Below are 25,301 nucleotides of genomic sequence, written 5' to 3'. Positions count from 1 at the left end.
TTATCATATATTTTGCACATAATAAAGATTTTTTTTAATTTTGGAGGACTATGACCGTCTGGTCTTTAAATTGCTCTGCCATTGATATATATAGAGTGAGAGGATAAATATGACCATTGATGAAGAGATTAAATTAAATAATTATTTATCGTTTTGAGAATCTTAACACATAACGTTTGTTATACATATGATTATAGATGATTTGCAATAAAATAATTTAGTTAAATTATTATACAATTATATCTAATTTTCTTAAAAATAGTGTTATTAAATTAAAAAATTAAATTATTTTATTTTAAATATATAAATTAATTAAAAAATTAATTATATTAAATTTTTATAAAATTTTACGATTCAAACAGAGGATAAAGATGAATCAAAATTGTGAAATACTATTAATCATACATTCATTTGAAAGAATATATTATTTTTCAAGTGCAATTAATGAAAAGAAGACAAGCAAAAGAGAAGAATTAGTTCAAACGTAATATATATATATATATATATACACGCGCGCACGCACACGCGCACACAGAATAATGATTATTTATCGGTTTGTTGTAATGGCGGACAGGCCCTCGTTAATTTATGAAAGCGTGCGTCCTTCGTGTTGGTCATTGCCACTCCTGGTAGTATGACTTGTCAAATAACTTCTTTTTCTTTTTCTTTTTTTTTTTTTTAAAAAAAAAAAGGAAAGATGGACATCAAAACAAAAGCAGCAAAAGTTGCCATTTATTGAGCTCCAAGTGACTTTCCAACTAGGTAAAGGTTTACCTATATTTTACCAAATAAAATAAAATTAACTTCCAAATCTTCTCCAATTCTTTCTTTTTTTTTTTTTTTCAATTTTTCAGTTTCTTGTTTCCTTTGCTATCTTTTTTTAATATTCTTTCAAAATATGCTAATAAAGAGTAACTTGCGAGATCAAAAAAATGATAAAAGGGAGATTTAGGAATTTTTCATTCTTGTATGTAAATAATAAAATTAACTTATTTAATAAAAATATAAAATTTTCAATTAATAAATGATAGATTATTTATTAACTATAATTTGTATAACTTTAAAATAAAAACTTTCTCTCATTCGTCAGTCAGACGATATGAATAAATATCTAAAATATTATTTAATTTTGTGGGGAACTTATCTCCCATGCACGTGATTCAAATTTAAATACAAGTCCTTTACAATTAAGAAAAGTTAATTCATTATTACATACAGGTGCATTCACATATCTCAGTTGTTCCCAATCAAAAATTCAGATTATTTAATAAATAAATGTTAAATCAAGTAACTTACATAATAAAATAAATAAATAAATAAATAAAAGCGAAACCATGTTGCCCATGTGCTATTGCAGCATATATGCATCTTGCTCGAGCGTCGGCACGTCCATTTTTCAAAATGGCGGCCCAATTCAAATGGGCTAAAGATTTCCACTCGTTCATCTAAACTTGGCTCCATGTCGAAGAGATTAATCAAATTCAGTCTAAGTAATTTTTTGATTAATTATTAACTTAAGTGTTGACATAATTGGTCAATGAACCACTAACTTTGTTTTTTTTTTTTTTAATACAAGATCAACTTAGGCTGATTAAAGGAGATTTACGACAATATTAATAACTAATTAAGGAAAAACAATATTCTAAATTTTTAATTAACTTAAGTAATATAAGAAAAGACTTGAGCTGCATATTTTCTCGCCTATATAATAAAGCCATGTATTATTTACTTATGGGTAAGCAAATTTAAGCGTGTAAATCAAACCAATTAAAATGAAGCATCCTAAAATTCACTGAGACCCATACAAAACTTGCAAACTTTTTAAATCAATGGCATTCATCACTATGCAAAAGTGTATTAATTTTGATTACTTAATTATAGTGGTTATTTGGTGTAAGCATAAAGCACAATTTACATATTTAAACTTTATAGTAATTTATTTTCCTAGATCAATAATGTGTGTATCCATCCATCTATCTATCTAATCCAATAAATGAATTAACAATGTAATTGCAATTTTTCGTTCATAAATATTTTTGTTTCGTTATCGGTTGTTGGAAAATGAATTTATTTTATAGTTTATTTTTATTTATGTATTGCGAAAAGAAATTAGATGTTGATGTTCTCAATTATAGAGGGCAAACAACCATGCAAATTTTTGACGTGTCAAATTTTCACTGAAGAAACTGTCCAATCCCAATATTTTTTATGTGATTGATAGCAGATCAGCCTCACAAGTCAATCTTCCATTAATTATAGCTTAATTAGAAACTTCCAGTCTCCATTTCTTTATGGATTTTTTTTTTATAAAAAAATCTGTAAGTATATAAATTCTAAACTATATAATATATATCATATAATTTATAATTTATATCACAATACTTTAATACGGCGGAGTTATTATTGAAAATGAAAATTATTTATAAATATTTTTATTTTATTTTGCCAACAATGTGAAATTATGAATTAGGAAAAGGCAATGAAACGGATAAACTTTGCTAGCTTGAAATGGGAACTGATCAGCTAAAAACGTGACATTATTCCCTGTAGTTATTTAATTGGGCATATAATTTCCTTGTTTATTGGGATTTGTAATGATATCATGTCATGGATTTTACTTGTAAAAAACGAATCATAAAATTAATTTTATTTCCTCCCATCCTCATCAACATATTCCACGTGGCACTACCAATAAAATATCCACGTCATTATCTAAATTTTAATAAATTTAAATCATTACTAAAACAATATTCTTAATATGCGAACTAGATTAAAGTTGTTCAATTCACCTTAATATTACAAAAAAATAAAAATTTTGAGTTTGAATTTTCATATTTATTAATATTAATTAAAAAAAAAGGAGAGAGAATAATGACGTGGACGCTTGATTTAGAAGGGATACGGACCGTGTCATTGGGCCCTTATATAAACTGAAAGGAATGAACCCATTTTAGCAGGCAATACATTAGGATCTCAATGGGCTTCATAGCTCTTGTTAACGCAAGGCTTTAGGCCCCAATTATCTCAATTGCATTGTAACAAGCAAGGCTTTTAATGAATATTTTTAACTTAATTATTCCAACTAACATTCATTCATCAATTGATATTAGATATTTAATCTCTTCTTAATTAATCTTTAATATTATAGTAGAATAATGTTCCCTAATTATTGAATTAGCAGTACATATCAGACCTTCTGCTAGTGGATGAGAAATTATTTGAATGAAATTAAAAATGATTAAATACGCATATAAAGTGTAGTTGGCCGTACCAGTCTGTTTCCCACGTTGCAAAGGTAGGCAAACACAGCAAGGAAACTCTTTTCTCCGGTGTTAAGTCAACGGTGTTAACTCATTATTTATAAATTCATTAATATATAAAATTATAAATTTGAATTACAGTAAACTAAATAGATAAATAAAATCATTATTATTATTATTATTATTATTATTATTTAATGGATGAAGCTCATGGGTTAAGTCACATGATGGATTATTTTTATGAAACTCCCTCTTGCTGCTCATGTGCCATTACGTGCTCAACAGCTTGTCTTAGTTTCTACTTTGCTCATGATTAACTTCATTTTCATATTTCTGTTATGGGAAAAAAATCTGAGCGAACATGCAAATTCTGTTTGACACGGCTATTAAAATTATTTAAAAAAAGAAAATTATTTTTAAATTATATTAATTAAAGAATATTAAAATTTTAATTTTGTTAAAAACATTTAATTTAAAATTAAATTTGACATAATTTAATTATAAAAACTTTAAAATAATAAAACCATTTTTTAAAATAACATCTAAAATATTTTAAATTTTTTAAACATAAATAATTATAAAATATAATTATTTATGTGCCTTAAAATTTTACATATGTCTTTGTAAATTCGATTTGTAATCTATTTCAAAAGTTTTGCATTCGTGATCCAATTGGAATATTTTGTGAGATCTATGATGGTAGTGAAGAGTCCGGATAAATATTATATTTTCTGTTTATACGAAAAATTGTGAAAAATTCAATTAATACATCAAGAATTTTAAATAATTATATTTTATTAAATTTTTTTTTTCATTTTACTTGTATATATAAATCTTATAATCGAATTATATAAAATTTTGTGTCAATTTTTCTTTCTTTCTCTATAGTATATAATTGTGTGATTGTGTATGGGCTTATTTTAACAGACATATATCATCCGTTCCAGTGAGTAAACAAAATACTGAAGTTGATGATTGCCATGTTTCCATGCTTGATTGGTTTAGCCAATTTTTAACATAATAAATTATTCATGTGGACCACTCCCCTCCTAATTAATTAACAATAATTACAATATGAAATGATACCAATATATTAATTTTATATTTAATTATTAAGTCTAATTAAACATTGTAACCAACTGGTAGAGGCCTAAAGGGCATATTGATATATTATAAAAAATGTGGAGATGGGATAAATGATTATATGGTTGAATTTTGTATCTAAATTATATTGATGAGAGACAATACTCAATCGATCTTATCTTGCGAAGAGTCGGAAAGACAAGTACACACAATCACTAGACACAATAAAGAAATGAAGATTACCCAATAAGGGGAAACAAGAGAATATTAGTTGCCTTTTTGTGCTTAGGAGACAGACATCAGTTTTGTAATTAATCTTGTATGGAATTCCACTAATCTTTGGCATATTCATCAAAAGATTACTGTAATCAATGCTCAATTAGATGAGAGAGACAACAAAACTGGAAGCAAGAAAACAAAAGGCTAGCTACATATTTCTTGCAAAATTTATTATCTAGTAATTTCTTTTTTGTAAGATTTCTAATAGATGTTGCATGAATAAGATGAAATATTTCATAAATGAATTAATGATGGAAAAATGTGGAATTTTGATTTATCATTTGAAATAGTAAGCATTGAGATAAAAAACTATTTAAAATTATTTATGAAAATAATTAATATAATTTTCTTGTGTATTTGTATTTTTTTTTAATTTTTTAATAGAAGTTTAATAGCCTGAATAATAATAAATGGACTATACAATAGAAGGTAGCCCTCTCAATTTTGCAACAGAACTATGATCATTAATATCAGAATAAGTAAAATAAAATAAATTATTTTTGAATTAAGAAAGAAAATATATTACTAGTCAATTTTGGTATATTTTCTTGATCTGATAAAAAACATATGATTTAATTATGTCCATGTTAGAGAATTTAAAAAAAAAAAAAAAAAATCTAAACTTTGGTTGAACAGCACATTGAAATAAAGCATTAATTGGAGAAATGTTATATAAAAACATAGTAAGAATTTTATTTTGTTGGTTCAGTTAATTTGAGAAGTTTGAACAGCGGTTTACATGGGATTGGAACATGTGATATGGTTATTAAAAACAACATGAAAATGAATTTGCTTTCCCTTAAAAAATAAAAAAATAATAAAAATTGTGGTTGATGGTCCCTTCCTCTTTGGAGAAAAATGTATTGCATTTTGCAGATAACATATATATATTCTAACTAGAATTAGAAACAACATGTTGATTGGAGACCAACTACACACGTTGAATTAATGAAGCTAACAGAAATTTCCACTCTGCCATTCTCTATTTCACATGACCCTTCACCAAAATTATTATTATTATTATTATTTAATCTCGAACAAGTTTTGTTATACTAAAAGTATCCATATAGTATATCACACTCATGTGCAATTACATGCTTAACAGCTGCTTAAACTATACTATAATTCCCTACTATTTAATATTATTCCTAAATTCCATTTGCATCTCTTGTTCATAGAATTTAATTTATCATAAAATACACTACAATTTAATTTTTTTTTTATTACAAATAACGATATCACAAATTAATTTGCGTGTACTATATAAAACGTAGTGAAATGTATTAATTATTCTTTTCAAAAATTTTTGAATTAGTATTAAAAAAAGCTATTCACAATAAAATGATAATATTCACATGAGAGAAAAAAAAAAAAACTTTTATAGTATAATTTCAAAATTCTAATCATAATAACAAAGTGAAAATTAAACACATGTAAAACATAAAAGTATTTTCCTTTTTCAATCAGGCCAAAAAAATATTTGGGAAAAATAAATTTATATTGATACATGCACTAAAACTTTTAAATTATTATGTGCATGCTAGCCAGTGTTATCAAAGGCAAGCGAGGTGCCCAGGTGAGGCGAGGCGCCCTTCTGTCGTCTCGACTGGAACGCCTGACTCGACTTGGAGGAGGCGACGCCTCTGGCCGGAGAGGCGGAGGCGACGCAGGCGAGAGGCGACGCCTCTTCACAGCAACGGTAAGTGTTTTTTTTTTTTTAAATTAAAAAATCAATAAAGCTACTGTCTACTTACCTGATGCAGCCATTCCACCAGCAGAGACGCTTTTCTCCTCAACCTCACGAAGACGCTTTTCTCCTCAACCTCGACTTCACGACAACAACAGGTACACACTCTCTCTCTCTCTCTCTCTCTCTCTCTCTCTCTCTCTCTTATCTTCTTCTTCTTCTTCTTTTCCTGCTTCGATCTCTCTCTCTCTTATGTCCCTTTCTTTTTTTTTTTTTCTCCCTCTCCACCTCTGTTCGATCTCTCTCTCACGTCCTTTTTTTTTTCTTTCCTGCTGCTTGCCGCTGCTCTGTTCGATCTCTCTCTCACTTCCTTTTTTTTTCTTTCCTGCTGCTTGCCGTTGCTCTGTTCGATCTCTCTCATGTCCCTTTTTTTTTTCTCTCCCTCTCCACTTTTCTTCTACTACTGCTCTGCTCGATCTCACGTCCCTTTCCTGCTGCTCTGTTTTTTATTTTTTATTTTTTATTTTTTTCTCTCCTCTCCTTCTTCTTTCAGCAGTCCCTTTTTATTTTTTCTTTTTTTTTTCCTTCTCCTCCTTTTAATTAATTAGTTATTATTAATTAATTAATTATTTGTTAATTTAATTATTTTATTTTTGTTAATTAATTGTTTAAATTTTATGGGTATTGGTAAATTGATTATTTTACTTTGTATTCTTGTTTAATTAGTTGATTAATTAATATGCGTATTGTTGATTTGTTGGTATTTAGTTTAGTTTTTATTTGTTATTCTTGTTAATTTGATTAGTTTTACTTTTTACCTTGTTAATTAGACATTATTTGTTAATTAATTATTTATTTTATATAGGTATTATTAATTTATTGTTAATTTAATTTTTTATCTTCTTATTATTGTTAATTAATTGTTTAATTTATATGGGTATTGTTAATTTATTATTAATTAGTTTACCTTTTACTTGTTATTATTGTTAATTAGTTTTAATTTGATTAATTTTACTTTTTTCTTGTTAATTAGATATTAGATGTTTATTTTATATGGTTATTATTAATTTATTGTTAATTTGATTATTTTTCTTTTTGTTCTTAGTAAGTAATTGTGTAATTTATATGGACATTATTACTTTGTTGTTAATTAGTTTACTTTTTACTTCTTATTATTGTTAATTAGTTGTTAGATTAATTAGTTTTACTTTTATCTTGTTAATTAGACATTAGTTGTTTATTTTATATGGTATTATTAATTTATTATTAATTTGATGATTTTACTTTTTGTTCTTATTAATTAATTGTTTAATTTATATGGGCATTGTTAATTTGTTGTTAATTAGTTTACTGTTTTACTTTTTACTTATTATTCTTGTTAATTACTTATTTAATTTATATTAGATATTGTTAATTTGTTGTTAATTAATTTATTTTTTATTCTTGTTAATTTTTTTGTTAGATTATAAATGGGTGATAAGAATAATACATTTGGATCTTCTGCTAGTAGTAGAAGAACGGACCCAGGATGGGCACATGTAATTCAAGTTAGTGAAAACAATACCAATGATCTTCAATGCATGTATTGTATGAAAGTTTATAAAGGAGGAATTAATAGAATCAAACAACATATTGCTGGAGGTTACAAAAATGTAATTCAGTGTCCAAAATGTCCAGAAGATGTAAGGAATCAAATGCATGAATTTATTGCTAAAAAAAGAGAGCAAAAATCAATTATGAATATGGAAAGACCACCTGAATTTGATGATGTTGAAGTACTGGGATTAGATGAAAATGAGGAAGAGGAAGAGTTGATGCAAGAAATTGGCAGTGAAAGAAGAAGGCAAGTACTGGAGGTTACAGGTACTAGTGCTTTTAAAAAACTAAAAGTTTTACCACCACAAAGTAGTAGAGGGCCTATTGACTGTTATTTTTCCTCTAGACCTGCTATTTTGGGAAAAAAAATATGAGGCAAACTACCATTGACGAAAATAGTCCAGCTAAAAAGGAGTTAAGGGAGCGTGCTTGTGTTGCCATAGCACGATAGATGTATGATGTGGGAATAGCTTTTAATGCAGTGAATTATGATAACTTTGGGAAAATGATTCGAGCAATTGGAAATTATGGTAAAGAAATGAAACCTCCAAGTTTTCATGAGGTTAGAGTTCGGTTACTTAACAAAGAAGTGCAAATCATAAATGATCTTCTCGAGTCTCATAAAGAAAAATGGGAAAATTATGGATGTACATTGATGTGTGATGGATGGATGGATAGAAAAGGGAGAACCTTGATTAATTTCTTGGCTAATAGTCGAAAGGGAAGTGTATTTATTAAATTAGTTTATGCAAGTGATGAATCAAAGACAGCGGCATTGTTGGCTAGTTTGATTGAGAAAGAATTGATGGAAATTGGTCCTGAAAAAGTAGTTCAAGTTGTTACAGATAATGCATCAAATAATGTTGCAACAGGTAAAATTTTTATTTAATTTTTTATTTTACTAAAATAAATATCATTTTATTTTTATTATTAATGGAATAAATTTTTCTACTTGTTTATGACAGGGAGAATATTGGAAGCAAATTTTTCTCATCTATACTGGACTCCATGTGCAGCTCATTGTATAGATTTGATGTTGGAGGATATCTTTAAGATCCGTGTTTTCAAAGAAACATTCCGCAAAGCTGTTGAGCTTACTGGTTTCACATATGGCTCTTCAGGAGTTCTAAATATGTTGCGGAAGTTTACTAATGGAGTAGAATTGCTAAGGCCAGGGCAAACTAGATTTGCTACTGCTTTTATTACACTGGGAAGGATTCATCTTCAGAAAGCCAACATTAAAAAAATGTTTACTTCGGAAAGTTGGACAACTAGTAAATAGGCTAAAGAGGTAAAAGGCAAAAAGTGTGAAAGGACGTTTTTGAGTCCTGCCTTTTGGAATCATGTTGTTTATGCTCTTAAGGTTTCCGGTCCTCTTGTTCGTGTGCTTCGACTTGTTGATAATGAAAAAAAACCAGCTATGGGATATATTTATGAAGCCATGGATAGGGCTAAAGAAGCCATTGCCAACTCACTCAATGGCAATGAAGAGAAATACAAGAGCATTTTTGAGATTATTGATGCGAGATGGTCACTTCAATTGCATTGTCCTTTGCATGCTGCTGGATACTTTTTGAATCCTGAATTTTTTTATCCAAATAAGATAAGAATCGAATCTGATGAAGAGGTCAATACAGGATTGCTTTCTTGCATTCATAAAATGGAAAAAAATTCAGTAAAAGTTGATATGATTCTTGATGAAATTGAGAAATACAAGGCAGCTGCAGGGACCTTTGGTTTTCCTTCAGCTATTAGAGGAAGAACAACCAAATCTCCAGGTTATTAATTTAATTCTTATTAATTTTTCATTTTGCTCATTTATTAATTTATATCATGAATTTAACAATCATTGGTTCTATATTTTAATAGCTGCTTGGTGGAAAACATATGGTTCTTCAACTCCAAACCTACAAAAGTTTGCTGTAAAGGTTCTGAGTCTCACATGTAGTGCAAGTGGTTGCGAAAGAAATTGGAGTGTATATATATATATATATATATATATATATATATATATATATATATATATATATATATATATATATATATTTCTTAATTTGTTATTTTATCTTGAGCCTTTTGAGTTTGAAGTTTAACTTATTTGTTACTGTAAAATAAATGACAGCTTCATAGTAAGAAAAGAAATCTGCTATTTCAAGAACGCTTGGACAATTTGGTATATGTGAAGTACAATAGAGCGTTGCTACGCCGACACACTTTTGGGGATATCACAACACCTATTGATTTGGCAAATATTGATGAGAGTAATGAATGGTTGCTTGGTGAATTAGAAAAAGGTGATGGGGATGATGATGATGATGATTCTCTTGTTTTCATGAATGACGTATTGACCTGGGGTGATGTTGGTAGAGTAGCTGGAGTTTCTGAATCTCGTTATGAATCGAGATCGGCTGCAAGATCAACACCACCAGTTGAAACTCCATCATTTCGAAGGCCTCGTGCAATGAGAGGTGCATCCTCTTCGCAAGTTGATGATGATGAAGAGAAGGAAGAATTTGTGATGGCCGTTGTTGAAAATGAAGATGATTTTGGAAATCTTGATGATGAGTAGTTTTAGTTATAAGTTTTTTATGTACTTATTGCATTTTGTTTATTATGACTTACAACTTATTTTTATGTATTAAAGTCTGAACTTCTATAATTTATATTTTCTATTATGTGACTTATGACTTATTTCTAATTTTTTATTTATTATGTATAATTTTATAGTGTCACTTTTATCATATACATCTGCTGAAAATTCAGGTATGAACTATTTCTTTTTTTAACATCTCTTATTATTATGTGTGTTTTTACTTATGCTATATAGTTTAATTTTACAGTATCATACTTTCACTTGTATCTTATACTTAAGCTGGAAAAACAGGTATACACTATTTTCAATTTCTCTTATTTTAGATATAAACATAGTGTAAATAATATATTTTTTTTCTTTTTAATATGTTTTTTTACTTATCAACTATTTAAAAGTATATATATATATATATATATATATATATATATATATATATATATATATATATATATATATATATATATAATTTAAACAATTAAGGTTATGGCGTCTTGCTTCAAAAAGGCCCTCGCCTCTCGCCTAAGGACATAGAATACTTTATCACCTTAGTGTCTCCTTTCGCCTTGATAACACTGATGCTAGCATTACATAGTATGATATAATAATTATATATGAATGCAGAGTCAGAAAATCCATTTAAGGAGCCCAATTAAAAAAAATTGTAATTCCTAAAAATAATATAAATTTATAAGAAAATTTTTTAAAAGTAAAATCTACTTGCTAAAAATTAAATGAAAGTTGTTGTTAATTAAAAAAAATAATAAATGCTTAACATTAAGAATTATTGTACTTATAATATATTAATGGTATAAAATTAAAAAATTTATCTAGAATTTATTTTTTTTTATAGTAATCACGAAAAATAAATTTAATTAAAATTATAAATTAAATAAAATAAATGATATGACTTTAATTTAGAAAAGAATTTTTTTAAAAATTTAAGTCTAAGAAAATTATAATAAGGGAGAAATTTCAATAATAACAATAAGATTATGAGAAGAAAGTTACTAAAATTTTAAATTGATGAAAAAAATGATAAAACAAATGTATTAGAATTTTTTTTAATAATTTATCCAATAATTTAAATTTCAAAGAAAAGAAATTAGTGATTGTGGTAAAATAAAATTGATGGTAAAGAATATGCCAAGAAATAATGATGTCTTAAATTTTTTGACAAAAAAATTTGCATTTCACTATTAATATCATTCAATTAAAATTTAGAGTTTTATTTTTTTATAAAATTAGTAATACTCCTAAAAATTTTTAAAATATTAGGATAACAATTAATTTTTGAGAAACTACTACTATATTATACCCCTAAAAGATTTTAAAATACTTATTGAAATTTTATGAGGCCTAGTAGGCCTCATAAAATTTATATAGTAATAATTAAAAAAAATACTAATATTTTAAAAAATTATTATTATACCCTTAAAAAATTTTGAAAACTCTGGGGGCCAATACCCCCTTTGGCCCAAGTATAGTTCTACCCCTGTATGAATGTAATTTTTTTAAAATCATAATTGACACTCTAAAAGAAAATAAAATTTGCATTCATTACTACATAATTTGTTGCGCATAATGCCTCTGATTCATAGGAGAAATTAAAAGGATTTAAAACCCAAAAACATAAAGCATAAACAAGCAAAGACAACAATTATTAATTAATTAAGAAAAACAAGAAATGAAATTATAATTCCTAAAAAAAAATTGGGATCTTTGAACTTTAAGTATAATAAACATCTTAAACAATAGTATTTATTGTGTTACCCTCCCTCATTCCAATAATACAATTCAAAACTTTCAAACTAGAATTTTAAAATCTGAGCTTGCATTGGGACCCATATGACCATCTCCACAAATCTAATTTTCAAAAATAAAATAGAAAAGATTTCAATATTTTTAGTCAATTTAGAAAGTGTTTACCTTAATTTATAAACTGATCAAACTAACTTATAAACTTTAATTATCACATATTTTTATGCAAGTGATTTTATTAGATTTGTATGGAAGAGAAAACTGAATCAATTGAATTAAGGAGTTGAGCTCAAAGTCTTATATACAAGCAGTTAAGCTAACCAACTAGAGTAGCGGGAAATAACAACTTCTCAACTAAAGTAACTGAACTACAACTGAGCTACCTAACAAACAGTAACAAACTTAGTTGAAATAAGTTATACAATGACTGCCAGTAATTCACACTATCTATTCTCTATATCCTGTGGTAAACACCACACCCCCCCCCCCCCCCTCCCCCTCTTGTAAGCTGGAGAATGTATATTGAGCATTCCTAGCTTGAGCATGATAGCATGAAAAGGAGCAACACCTAAAGGTTTGGTGTGAATGTCAGCTAATTGAGCAGTAGATGAAATAGGCAGAAGTTTGATGAGACCCTACTGAACCTTCTCTCGAACCAAATGATAATCTAGCTCAATATGTTTTGTCCTTTCATGAAATGTTGGATTAGCAACTATGTGGAGGGTAGACTGATTATCACAGTAAATGATAGCTGGCTGAGGATAAGGAGCACAAAAATCATTCAGAATGTAAAGTATCCATTGTAGCTTATAAGTTGTAAAAGCAAGTGCCTTGTATTCTGCCTCAGAAGATGACCTTGAAATAGTATTTTGTTTCTTGGATTTTTAGCTTACTAAAGAATCACTAAGATACACATTATAGCCAACAATGGAGTGCTTAGTATCCTCATAAGTACCCCAATATGAGTCACTAAAAGCTGTGAGTTTAATTTTAGATTTAGAAGGAAAGAAAAGGCCTTGACCAAGAGAGGCTTTAATGTATCTAAGAACTGTGTGCAAAGCCTTCTCATGTAAATCTGTAGGAGCAGACAAGAACTAACTAAGTTGATGTGTAGCAAAAGATAAGTCAGGCCTTGTAGTGGTTAGGTATAACAGCTTTCCAACTAGGCGTTTATAAGAAGCAATATCAAATAATGGAGTCCCTTTATCTTTTGATAGCTTAGTGGCAGAATCCATTGGGGTTTTAGCTGGCTTAGCAGCCAAATATCTAGTATCAGAAAGCAATTCTAGAGCATACTTTCATTGACAAAGAGAAATGCCTTCTGTTTTCCTTGCTATTTCTAACCCCAAAAAATATTTAAGGTTTCCAAGATCTTTAATTTTAAAAGATGTGTCTAGAAAGCTTTTTAGGGAATTGATTTCTACCATATTGGTCCTTGCAAGAATAAGATCATCAACATAAACCCAAATAGCAGTCAAAGAGTCACCAATTGCCTTTACAAAGAAAGAGTGATCAAATTTGGATTGCAAGTAACCACAAGAAAGGAGAGCATATGAAAGTTTGGAAAACCATTGATGGCTAGCTTGTTTTAAACCATATAGAGATTTCTATAATTGGCAAACTTGATTAGGTTTAGGAGATTGGAAACCAGGTGGCAACACCATATACACCTTCTCATGCAAATCTCAATGAAGAAAAGCATTATTAACATCAAGTTGTTGCAAGTGCCAACCATTAATTACAGTAAGAGCTAGAAGAATTCTGATTGTAGTCATTTTAGCAACAGGACTAAAAGTATCAAAGAAATCAATTCCTTCAGTTTGAGTATATCCCTTTGCTACAAGCCTAGCCTTGTATCTCTCTATAGTACCATTTGCTTTATATTTAATCCTGTAAACCCATTTATAGCCAACAGGTACCTTTTAAGGAGGCAAATCAACAAACTTCCAAGTATGATTTTACTTTAAAGCTGAGATTTCATTAGCCATAGCCTCTTTCCAAACATCTAATTTAACAGCTTGTGTATATGTTTTAGGCTCAACATTGGTGGAAATGGATAAAGTAAAGTGAAAATGAGCAGGAGACAAAGAATGATAAGACAAAACAGAGGACAAAGGATAAAGAATACCTATGGAATCATGAGCATTGGTAGTTGCTGAAGAAGCAAGGCTGCAGTGATAATCCTGTAAGTATGTAGGTGGTCTTTTTGATCTTGTAGAATGTCTAGTAGGTTGAGAGGAAGAAAGAGGTTGAGGATCAGAAGGTTCTGTTATAGGTGGAGAGGATTGAGAAGATTGAATTAGAGTATATGGTGATGAATAGTCCATATCAGAAAGAGAATTCATATGAGGAATAGTTGACAGAATTGTAATATTTGAATAATAAGAAAAAACATTTTCTTTAAACATAACATTCCTAGATAGGAAAATTTCTTTATTTTTGAGATCCATGAGAAGAAAACCCTTAGTGCCTTGTTTGTAGCCAAGAAATATACATTTTCTAGCTCTAGGATCAAACTTAGTTCTGCCTATAAGAAGAGTAGATGCATAGCATAATGAACCAAAGACTCTAAGCTGAAGATGATCATGTGAAGCAAAATATAAAAGATGAAAAAGTGTTTTATTTTGTAGTAAAGGTGTAGGTAACCTATTGATAAGAAACACTGCGTGAAGAATGGAAGAGGACAAAAAAAGTTTGGGTAGTTTAGATTGAAATAGTAAAGCCCTAGTAACATTCAAAATATGCTGATGTTTGCTTTCGACAATAGCATTCTGTTGAGGTGTTTCAACACATGTAGTTTGATGCAAAATTCCTTTTTGAGCATAAAAATTAGACATTAAGAATTTAGAACCATTGTCACTCCTAATGGCTTTAACTTTGGCATCAAATTGAGTTTCTGCCATTTGAATGAAAGACCGTAAATGATGTCTGGTTTCAGATTTGGATTTCATCAAAAAAACCCATGTGTATCTACTATAATCATCAACTACAGTGAGAAAGTATTTAAATCCATTTATTGAAACAATAGAGAAAGGTCCCCAGATGTCTACATGAACAAGCTTAAAAGGCTTAAGAGACTTAGAGTCACTAACTGGAAATGATAATTTCCTTTGCTTTGCCAAATGACAATGTCATAGGCATGACAATTATTATTAGAAATAGTAATAAAAGGACAAGAAGAATAAAGAACAGATAGCCTTGAGGCAAATGGATGCCCAAGTCTATAGTGCCAGATGTTAAAGTTGGTATGTGTAGTGTTGACAACAATTGTAATAGAAAAAGTAGATGTGATGTCAGGATTGACTAGGATATACAAGCCTTCCTTTGCCTCAGTTATACCAATCGTCCTCCAAGTATTCGTTTCCTGGATAAAACAATGAGTATTTTGAAAAAATAAGCAAGAAGCAAGGGAAGAAGTGAGTTTTGTGACAGAAATTAAATTGAAAGTCAATTGAGGAATATAGAAAACATCATGCAAAAGAAAATCTTCGATAAAATGTGTAGTTCCTGAGTAATTAGCAACAAGTTGGGTTCTATTTGGAAGTTTCACAAAAATTGGGTTAATTTTCTTGTATGAGGTAAAGGAGGACAATGAAAAACATATGTGATCTGTGGCTCTTATGTCAAGGATCCACATATTAGACCTGGATATGCAACTAAGGACAAGAGAATTACCTGGAGATGAAGAAGCTAAAGTATTACCAGTTGTAACTTGGTTCGAGGTATGAATAGCTGTTAAATTTGGAGGTTGGATTAAAGCCAATAACTGCTCAATCTACTCTTGAGTAAAAAGCACACTTTGAATACTTGGTGAATTAACTTGGATTGGTGTATTATCTGTATTTCCAGATGACTGATCTTCAACAGTAACTTGATTAGCAGAAGAGCTAGAATTCTTAAATTTGTATCCAGGAGGAAATCCGTGCTTCTTATAGCATGTATCTACTGTATGCCTTTGTTTTCCACAATAGGTACACACCTTCACATTACCAGAATTGCTAGAAAAATTCTTATTAAACTGATATGATATGTAATGTTCTAACCCCTGCCATAGCTATAACCACTTCCTTTCTGAAATCCATTATCAGTGAAATCATAACTCATTACTTTAGTATTAACCAATGCTTTAGAACTAAAATCCTCCCCAAGATCCATTTGTCTCTCTTGTTGAACAATCAATGAGAAAACCTTATTAATAGAAGGTAAAGAATCTAGAAGCATGACATGAGATCTTACATTAGCAAATCTATCATTTAATCCCTTAAGAAAATGAATCACATAATCATTTCTTTGATAAGTCTTAACAATACCAATTGCACCACAAGAACATGGATTAGGGCATGAATATATAGCAACAGGTAAAAAATTCAACAATTCCTCCTAAAGAATCTTGAGTTCTGTGAAATATTAAGTGACAAACAAATCACCTTGCTTGAATCCATAGATCTCCTCTTGCATATCTGAAATCCGGAAGATATCTCCTCGTGAAAACCTTTCCCTCTGATCTTTCCAAACATCAGAAGCTTTATCGATCCATAAGATGCCTTGTGCAATAGTTGGTGATAATGATCTTGTAATCCAAGATAAAACCATCATATTACACCTTTCCAGGCTGGATACATGAGATCTGTAACAGGAGGAACATGCATTGTGCCATCAATGAATTTGATTTTGTTCTTTGAGAGTAGTGACATTCTCATTGCCCTAGCCCAAGAATGATAATTCTTTCCTGTGAGAATTGGAGAAACTAGAACTAATGCTGGATTTTCATTTGGATGAAGATAAAAAGGATTCAATGGATTTTTGAGGTAATCATTTGCTGTATTTGTCATTTCGAAGGAAAAGAAAAAAAAATTTGCAGAGAATATCGAGAAAGAAGATTAATGAAAAGAAAGCTTGGATACCATATTAGATTGTATGGAAGAGAAATTGAATCAATTGAATTAAGGAGCTGAGCTCAAAGTTTTATATACAAGAAGTTAAGCTAACCACCTAGAGTAGTGGGAAATAACAACTTTTCAACTAAGCTAACTGAACTACAACTAAACTACCTAACAAACAGTAACAAATTAAACTGAAATAAGTTATACAATAACTGCCAATAAATCACACTATCCATTCTCTATATCCTGTGGTAAAAGATTTTAATGATTTTTTTTTCCTTTTGAAGTAGCATTACTCGTTCCATCTCTTTTAATTAATTAATTTCAACTTTTAAAAATCATACGCTGTTAAGTGGATTTTCCTTGTCTTCAAAGCAAAATGAAGATGAGGCAGTAATTGCTGGATTTGGTCTATAATTGGCATGATAGATTATATCCTTCCAATAAGTTTTCAGATCCACTTAACGTTGTAAATGTACCCAAAAAAAAAAGAGGAAATTATGTCTAGGGAAGAAATCAGTACAAGGGAAGAAATCAGTAAAAGCATTTGCGGTCTCAGTACACTCAATGCTTATTACATCATGACATCATGAAAATATAGATTGTAAGAAAACAGAACAAAAGATTATTATTTTGTATTCGAATTTTCTTGCCTCGTTAATCCAACAATTAATATTGCTAACTTCCAAAATAAAGCTTTTTCTTTGCCTGAGAAGCTGTCTTCACAATATATTATTATATGCATCTTCTCTTCTTCTTCTTCACCTTCTTGGCTAATTGTCACCAATTAATCACTTTGAGCTTAAGCTCGAATTCCTATCTTTCTGAGATGAAAGGATGGCATCGATGGCTTCCTTTACCTGAGAAATATCAGGAGCTTTCCCGCCTTGAACCGGCCAAAATTCATCAGTTGCCAACACCTGCATCAGAAAATAAATGAAATTGCCATTCATCAACTTAATTCCACGGTCTTCAATTAATGAGAAAAAAGAAGTAAAACTTGTTCTTTGATCATTAATTAATTACCTTTACTTGCAACTGAAGAAACTTAACATAACTAATGGCTTTCTCTAACATGGTAACCAAATCAACCTGCGCAGAATATTGTCAAGAATTGGGGAACAGTCAGAAAAACTGCTGGAATTTGATGATACGAGAAAAATAATTTAATCTGAAATTAAGAAGCAAACATATAAATGTTTGAAGTTTTTATACCTTTGAACCATTAGGCACCAGTTCCTGCAATATCTTAAGCCTCTCGCTAATCCGCTCTCGTCGATTCTGGGAAGACAAATATCAATGATCAAACCAAATTCCCATGTTCATTTTTTCCTAGTTTGGACACAGACTTAGGTTTAAATTAAGCAAACCTTGGCTGCAATACTCTGAGGGTCCTTCGATGGAGATGACTTGGCTTTTGGCTTCCTGGTTGTACTATTGCATTGCTTCTTTAGAGCCTGCATACTCTCCCCCTGAAATCAAGAAATTTTACTACCTGTTAACACCTTGATTTCCACCATGAATGGCACTGCAATTTACAAACAAGAACAAGGTAAAACAAAAATATAAAGGGGAGAAGAAAAATACCAAATTGGGACGCTTATGGAAGTTTACATCTTGTGTACCAGAATCCTGGATAGCATCAGTAGCAATAGTCCCTTCAGAGTACAACCAATCCCCATGATTTTCCTTTTCAGAATTGACCATGGAATTGAAGTTACTAGCTGTTCGAGAGTAGTTGATTTCTTCCAACAAACGAGGATCTGCGATACACTTTGGATTCATCTGATTCCACTGGTAATTGTAATTGAAATTCCCTTCCCAAGTTAAGCTGTCATCTTTGTGACCAGTAGCCTGTGAAACCCTATTGTTGTTCTGCTGGAAGCTGAGCAAAGATCCATTAGCATGCATGAAATGATTGTATCCGCTGCGAAAATCGATCAAAGAATGAGCTTCCTCAGTTTGATGGCTTGGGGAATGAAATATTAATTCATTAGAATTCGCACTGCTTGGACTGCCAAGAGAAGAGGAAGAACGGCTCGCGGCTAAATTCTTGCTGATCAGCCCATTATTAGTCTTTTCGAAGCAGCTGCGGCTTTCCCCTTCTTCAAGGAACTTCTTGTGGTTCTCGTCATCAAAGCCATAAAGATCTACCATCATGTTTTCGTTATAGGCACAAGTCTGAACCGAACACATACGGTCCTTAGCAAGTGCCATTGAGAGAGAGAGAGAGAGAGAGAGAGAGAGAGAGAGAGAGAGAGAGAGAGAGGAACTAGAATTGAGACTTTGGTCTAGTTCAAGCAGTTAGGCATATGTTGAAGATAGAAAGCTACTGCAAGACCTATTTGTAGAGACTCAAAAATAATATTACTATATTAATGTTTATTATAATTAATTTGATTCCAGTCTGTTTTTTGTACATTTTATTTTAGGGTATAGTAAGATAGTATTACATACTAATTTTCACAGTACATTGTTTTAAATTCAACTCTTTAGTTCGAGCAAAGATGATTCATTTAGGTTGAGATTAAGAAAATTCGTAAATTAAAAGAATATCTTATTTATTATATTCAATTAACGAACTTGCAAAGAACTCATAATATGTATACTATATTTTATCTTTGTGTTGAGACAGTTAGCTGGCAGATGGAGGTGAATAACAATGGAAGAAGAAGAAGAGAGAAGGTAATTAGGGCAAAGCAGCGAAGGGCTCGCCGGATCTTATGCCATCCCACGTCTTTCAAGATTCCCAAATGGTTATAGTCTCACTTTCAAGAACCTATAGACTAATATTCAGGGGTGTTTCCCATACTGTTTCCTTCTTAATTGCTTCAGCACGTGGATTCATGCTTTATTTTATATGTTACATTAATTCCATGTGTAAACTAGCTACTCAGGAAGCATAAATTTATATTCTTTGATTTCATCACTACTTCATTTTGATTCATAAATATATTTATGTGGAAGAAGTGTATGCGTTTGTGTTGGTATGTAAAATTTGTCTTCCAATTTGCCTAAACATGGTATTAGATTATGTTGCGGTACAACCCACGAAGGATGTACATGGGTTGGATTGGCAGGATTAAGAGTTATATGTGAAGATCTTTATTAACCATGTTGGAGCTCTATATCGCTCAAAAACAAAAAATTGAAAGTTATGAATATATGATAAGGAGATTCAATTCAAATTATAACTTAAATAATTTAAATAGCCGTAACCCTTAAATTAAACGATGGGTTTTATTGATAGCCTTTTAATATTTTTTAGATTAAAAAATTTTACATAATATTAGGGTATGTCACATTTCAAAACTTGAAAAAATATTGTTAAGTAATATCGCAATAAGTCAAACCCATTAAATTTATGTTATATCATGAATTTTCTATTTGATAAAAATTTTACTTGTAAAAAAAAAAAAGTAAATTTATGTTCTAATAAGAACTAGACCCGTAACGCAAAACACATCTAGCTAACCATATGCTTACTAAGCATAAACAACTCAATAATAATAAGTAGCTTTTGCATAAGTAATTTCTTGATAGGAATCAGATTTAATACAAAGTTGAATTGTTGGCTGCCCATCAAACACAATTAAGTATTGGTTTAGCAAGCCCAAGGAAGATGATCATCCACATGTATGTTCTGTTTATCAGACAACAAAACTGTGAAGAAGAGAAACCGAAGCTGGCATTGAAATAAGAACTATTCCTTGCCTCAAGGAGATGTGCTACTATTTTTTTTTCCTTTTCCTCGTCTCAACGAATTTGGAGTCCCCCATCCTAACCATATGTTTATTCTTTAATCTTGGATCATCTTTATCTTCACATTTAATTATTAATTATTATCATTTTTATTAATTAACTTGATAAACTTTATTGGACATTGCAGAGTCCGCCTGGCAAGTTAATCAAAACTTTCTAATGATTGTTAATTGAATAATAAACCCAAACAATTTCTGAAATTCATATATGGATAACATTTCATCAGTTTTTATCTTTATAATTCATAATTCATAATGAACTAAATCATCAAAAGAGAATGATTCTTCTTTCTGAGATCAAACTACTGTGAATGATTCTTCTCATGTTCGATCTTAATTAACTTACAAGAAAAATTTACGTACACCTACTTCGAAATTGATATACGTTTTTCTTTATATTTATGCTATTGTAAATTTGCAATGATAACATGTCTATACACGCAAAAGAGCACAGCACATGCACATTTATGAAGGCATAATCATCCTTGGAAATGTTGACAAATTATATAATATAATAATTATGGGTTGCCTTTATATGGAGTCATGGAAAGCATAAGGAGGAAATTGAGCCATTCTAACCTACTTTATACTAACAATATATTCAAGTACAAGTGAGTAATGTTTGTATTGAGTTATTTGTGCTATAAGTTGAACTAGATTTGTTTTTCATATTATAAGATGGCATCATGAATTTATTTATATGTATTGTATTAAATTTGGGCTTTTTGAATGAGTTTTAAATCCAATGTAAAAGCCCAACCCAATAACCAATAGAGGATAACTAAATGCCACATCTGTATTGTAGAAATAAAATTGTGCACAAGAATTCTCTTCCCACAAAGGAGGGTAGATTTGATTTTGACTAAAAAAAAGAGGAAAAATTAGCAAAATTAATAAAAAATTGTATCGAAATGTGATAAAAACATGAAAATTCTTGAGTAAGAAAGTGAAGAAGAAGACTAGAAATAAGTGTATGCGAGATTATGTTACATTAGTTAGTTCACTACCAAAGAATGCTTGTGCTTATAGATATTCTGGGAGCAACGGGGAAACATAGGGGAGAAATATGAACAAGTCACTTAGCGTTTGAATTTCTTTGTTAACGAAGATGGTTGTCCCTTCTTTTTTCCCCTGGACTGGCAATTTGTGTTTGAGATTAAAGTTGGAATCCCACATTAAAACATTACAAGAATATAAAGTAAAAGGTGATTGGTTGCAACATGGTATCAGAATTTCTAGCTTCCTATAAAATTGTATACTTAAATCCTTATTGGATTAAAATACTAACTATTTGTGCAATAAATGTCCATGAATTAATAATCACAATCAATAACGTGTCTTGCAGGTGCCTTTTCAAAATGGCTAACTCTACTTAAAAGTATTAATAGAAAACAATAACCAAGGAACAATTTTGATGCATAAATTATATACATTAAAAAAAAAAAAAAACTAACAAGATTAAAATTTCATTTCTGCCCAGTCATCACCAAGGTTCCCATTCGTAACATCACATTCTACAAACAGAAATGTAAACTTTAGCAGATAGTGAATACATAAACGAGAGAGAGGTTTCAGCTACAGACAGCAGAATGAATAAACCACAGAAGGTGGACTTTTCATTAAGCTACAGTATAAGGGGAGGCTCGACTCAAAGGCATTGCAGCAAAGGGTGACCCACAAATTACATAAAAAGGTGAACTTCAGCATTCATCCCTATCATTACATTAAGTCGCAGTGTTTATTTCAGTCCAAGTATAAAGCCAAACTCAGTGATAACTGATGATGAAGTTTGGAAGACAAACTAGTTATTTTAGTTGATCTTGTTCATGGACAAGTCAATGGTTTTTCTTCTTTTTTTTTTTTTTTTTCTTTTAACTTATGTTATTATTTGATGGGTTCATTTCAATGAATTTCAGATATTTAATGTGTCAATTTTTTCTTTACATGACTTGCTATTAACGTATATAGATACTCTCGCTCATTGTTTATTGACGTATATAAAAAACCAGTCTGTTTTGTTTACTTTGGTATTTTATATATTATATTTCTTCAACGAAGACTCAACGTTAAGCTGAAATAGCTCAGTTGGTTAGAGCGTGTGGCTGTTAACCACAAGGTCGGAGGTTCAAGCCCTCCTTCTAGCGTTTTGTAGTTTGTTTTCATGACCCAAATTTATTCTCTTCACGAGCCGAAAAAAGCATTTTGAGGTCAGAATGTGGGCTGTGACCACAAGTTAAAAACTAAAAACGTGGGCGGCAGGATTCGAACCTGCGCGGGCAGAGCCCACATGATTTCTAGTCATGCCCGATAACCACTCCGGCACGCCCACTGGTGTGATTTAAGCCTATTATAAATTATTTTGAACTAGTCTTGATTTGACTTTAAATATCCTCAGCCTTTTTTTAAAAAAAATACATATTTATTAACTAAACTCTCCTCACAAACTTGAAATCCATTAATTTGCCATGTGAAGAAACTAAGCTTTGAATCAATTAGGTTTACATCAGGCACACTAAAATCGTTTTCAGAATTCAAATTTCAAATAAAATTAATTAAAAAAAACAAAGCTAAACTTGAAAATTTTGTCCTAAAAAACGATTGAAACTTGAAATCTTCTTATTAATGCATTTCAGTTTCACCTTCAAAATAAATAAATTTGAGATTTCTCTCTTTTTTTAAGATCTTAATCTCCAATAAAAATTTATTTATAATTTTATATATTTTATTTTTATTTAATTATAATATTGTACTTAATTTCATTCTTTCTTTTTTTATCTGTTACATTCATTATTTTTAATCTGTGTGAATTTTTATTTTATTTCTCATTTTCATTACCCCCCTTAGTGAGAGTTTTGTCCTCTTTACATAAGATTTTTTTTTCCTCGTCACAGGAGCTTTTGATCCTTAAGAGATAAATTAATTATTGATTGTGGTGTTTATTCAATTGACCCTGACCATGCATGTAATATATATTTTAGATTAATATTCATGAATGAATAATATAGAAAGAAGAAGAATGTTGAACTTCTACTTACTAATTTATTAAAATATTAGGTATATTGATTGATATTTAATGGTATATGTGAATACCACATGCTAAAAGAATAAGGGATTGTAATCACAATTAGGTGCATTTTTCTATTTACATTTGCTATGATTTTTATTATTAAAATTAGAAGATCAAAAGTAGCTAGGTTGAATTTTTAATTAAAGTTAGGTTCATATACAGTCAACACCAAATATAAGAACTAAATTTCATATGCTACAAAATTATTTGCCTTTGCACCAGTTTTTTGTGTTGTGTTTCACACAATAATTAAAGAAAAATAAAAGACCTTCAACTCTCAATAATTTAATCATGAATATGAGACTAGCTAAGCGAGCAGGTATATACCTGTGTATTGTCAACAAAATATATTTCTTATTTTTTATTTTTTAAATAGAATGTTGAATAATCAATTGCCCATAACAAAATGTTTAGACAATTTTATATCAATTCAGATTTTTTTTATATTGTTAAATCATTTAATAATTAAATACAATTCATGCATATTGTACTATTTTAAATTAAATATATACATATAATGAACCTACATATGTATACTTGCTTTAAAAGTCAAAATTAAATCAACTTTTTTTCTTCTAATCTCATTTATCACATGAAGTATAATGTATTAGTGCTATTCTTGAATTTTTTCTATGAGTCTGAATTTATAAGACAATAGAGAATACCAGATGGATTAATTTGGATGATACTTGCAATACTTAAGTTAGTATGAGTACAGAGCAACGTATAGAATTGACTATAAAGAACAGCATATCTAATTGTGGAGGCTTTAACTCCTTACACAGATATCGGATAAACTTTGATTTGGATTAGAATTTAATATTGAAATGAGATTTTTATTTTAGAATAAGTAAAATAAGAATAAGATTTGAAATTTCTAATAAAGTGGGATATTTATTCTTAATTGATAGTATTTATATTTTAGGGTGCTACTATGTTATGTATTCTCATGTTGCCATGACCCGATCCCATGGGTCTAACTGGTACTAGGATTTGAGCCAGTCTAAAGCCTCCGATGTTCGTAGTAAACCTAATTATTTCTTAAATCAATCCTAAGGCCCATTTTAAGCCTAATTTCAAGAATTCAAACGGATAGAGTCCGACCATAACATGGACCCTACAACGAGGAGTTTTTTACTCGCTCAACCTGTAAGCACAATATATAATTATTTGGAGAGCTAAGGTTACCTTCCACATACTTATAATGTCATAAAATCCAATGGGAGCTCAGCTCCCTTGTCCAACCCAGTCATGCATGCATTTAATAGGTTTACAGATCAACGTGGCAATTATAATACAGACCCAAATCAAATAAAGTACTTCTAACACATGCG

The 25,301-nt window shown here is 29.8% G+C and overlaps 3 protein-coding genes and 2 non-coding genes across 5 annotated transcripts; 3 read left to right on the top strand and 2 right to left on the bottom strand.

Annotated features, from left to right (window-relative positions):
• The first annotated feature begins 7,778 nt into the window (after positions 1-7,778).
• On the top strand, positions 7,779-9,484 carry LOC110664763 (uncharacterized). Its single transcript, XM_058138457.1, has 3 exons — positions 7,779-8,172; positions 8,388-8,777; positions 8,871-9,484. Exons 1-3 carry the CDS (start codon positions 7,779-7,781, stop codon positions 9,185-9,187), a joined length of 1,101 nt encoding a protein of 366 aa, XP_057994440.1. The 3' UTR covers positions 9,188-9,484.
• On the top strand, positions 9,326-10,474 carry LOC131174684 (uncharacterized). Its single transcript, XM_058138455.1, has 3 exons — positions 9,326-9,683; positions 9,775-9,833; positions 10,028-10,474. Exons 1-3 carry the CDS (start codon positions 9,326-9,328, stop codon positions 10,472-10,474), a joined length of 864 nt encoding a protein of 287 aa, XP_057994438.1.
• A 7,277-nt stretch (positions 10,475-17,751) lies between these two features.
• On the bottom strand, positions 17,752-19,356 carry LOC110654258 (putative transcription factor bHLH086). The gene is made up of 5 exons (XM_021810182.2): positions 18,727-19,356; positions 18,510-18,611; positions 18,355-18,420; positions 18,166-18,231; positions 17,752-18,059 (listed from the first exon to the last, which is right to left on the bottom strand). The coding sequence occupies exons 1-5, from the start codon at positions 19,354-19,356 to the stop codon at positions 17,931-17,933; spliced, it is 993 nt and encodes a 330-aa protein (XP_021665874.2). The 3' UTR covers positions 17,752-17,930.
• Positions 19,357-22,970: 3,614 nt separating this feature from the next.
• Positions 22,971-23,044, top strand: TRNAN-GUU (transfer RNA asparagine (anticodon GUU)). Its single transcript has one exon. It is a non-coding gene; the product is annotated as a tRNA-Asn (tRNA).
• Positions 23,045-23,147: 103 nt separating this feature from the next.
• On the bottom strand, positions 23,148-23,229 carry TRNAS-AGA (transfer RNA serine (anticodon AGA)). The gene has a single exon. It is a non-coding gene; the product is annotated as a tRNA-Ser (tRNA).
• Positions 23,230-25,301: the final 2,072 nt, after the last annotated feature.

Source organism: Hevea brasiliensis, chromosome 16 (assembly GCF_030052815.1).
Source record: "Hevea brasiliensis isolate MT/VB/25A 57/8 chromosome 16, ASM3005281v1, whole genome shotgun sequence".
Taxonomy (NCBI): Eukaryota; Viridiplantae; Streptophyta; class Magnoliopsida; order Malpighiales; family Euphorbiaceae; genus Hevea; species Hevea brasiliensis.
Note: the sequence above shows the minus strand (reverse complement) of the source record. Positions and strands in the feature narration are given on the sequence as shown.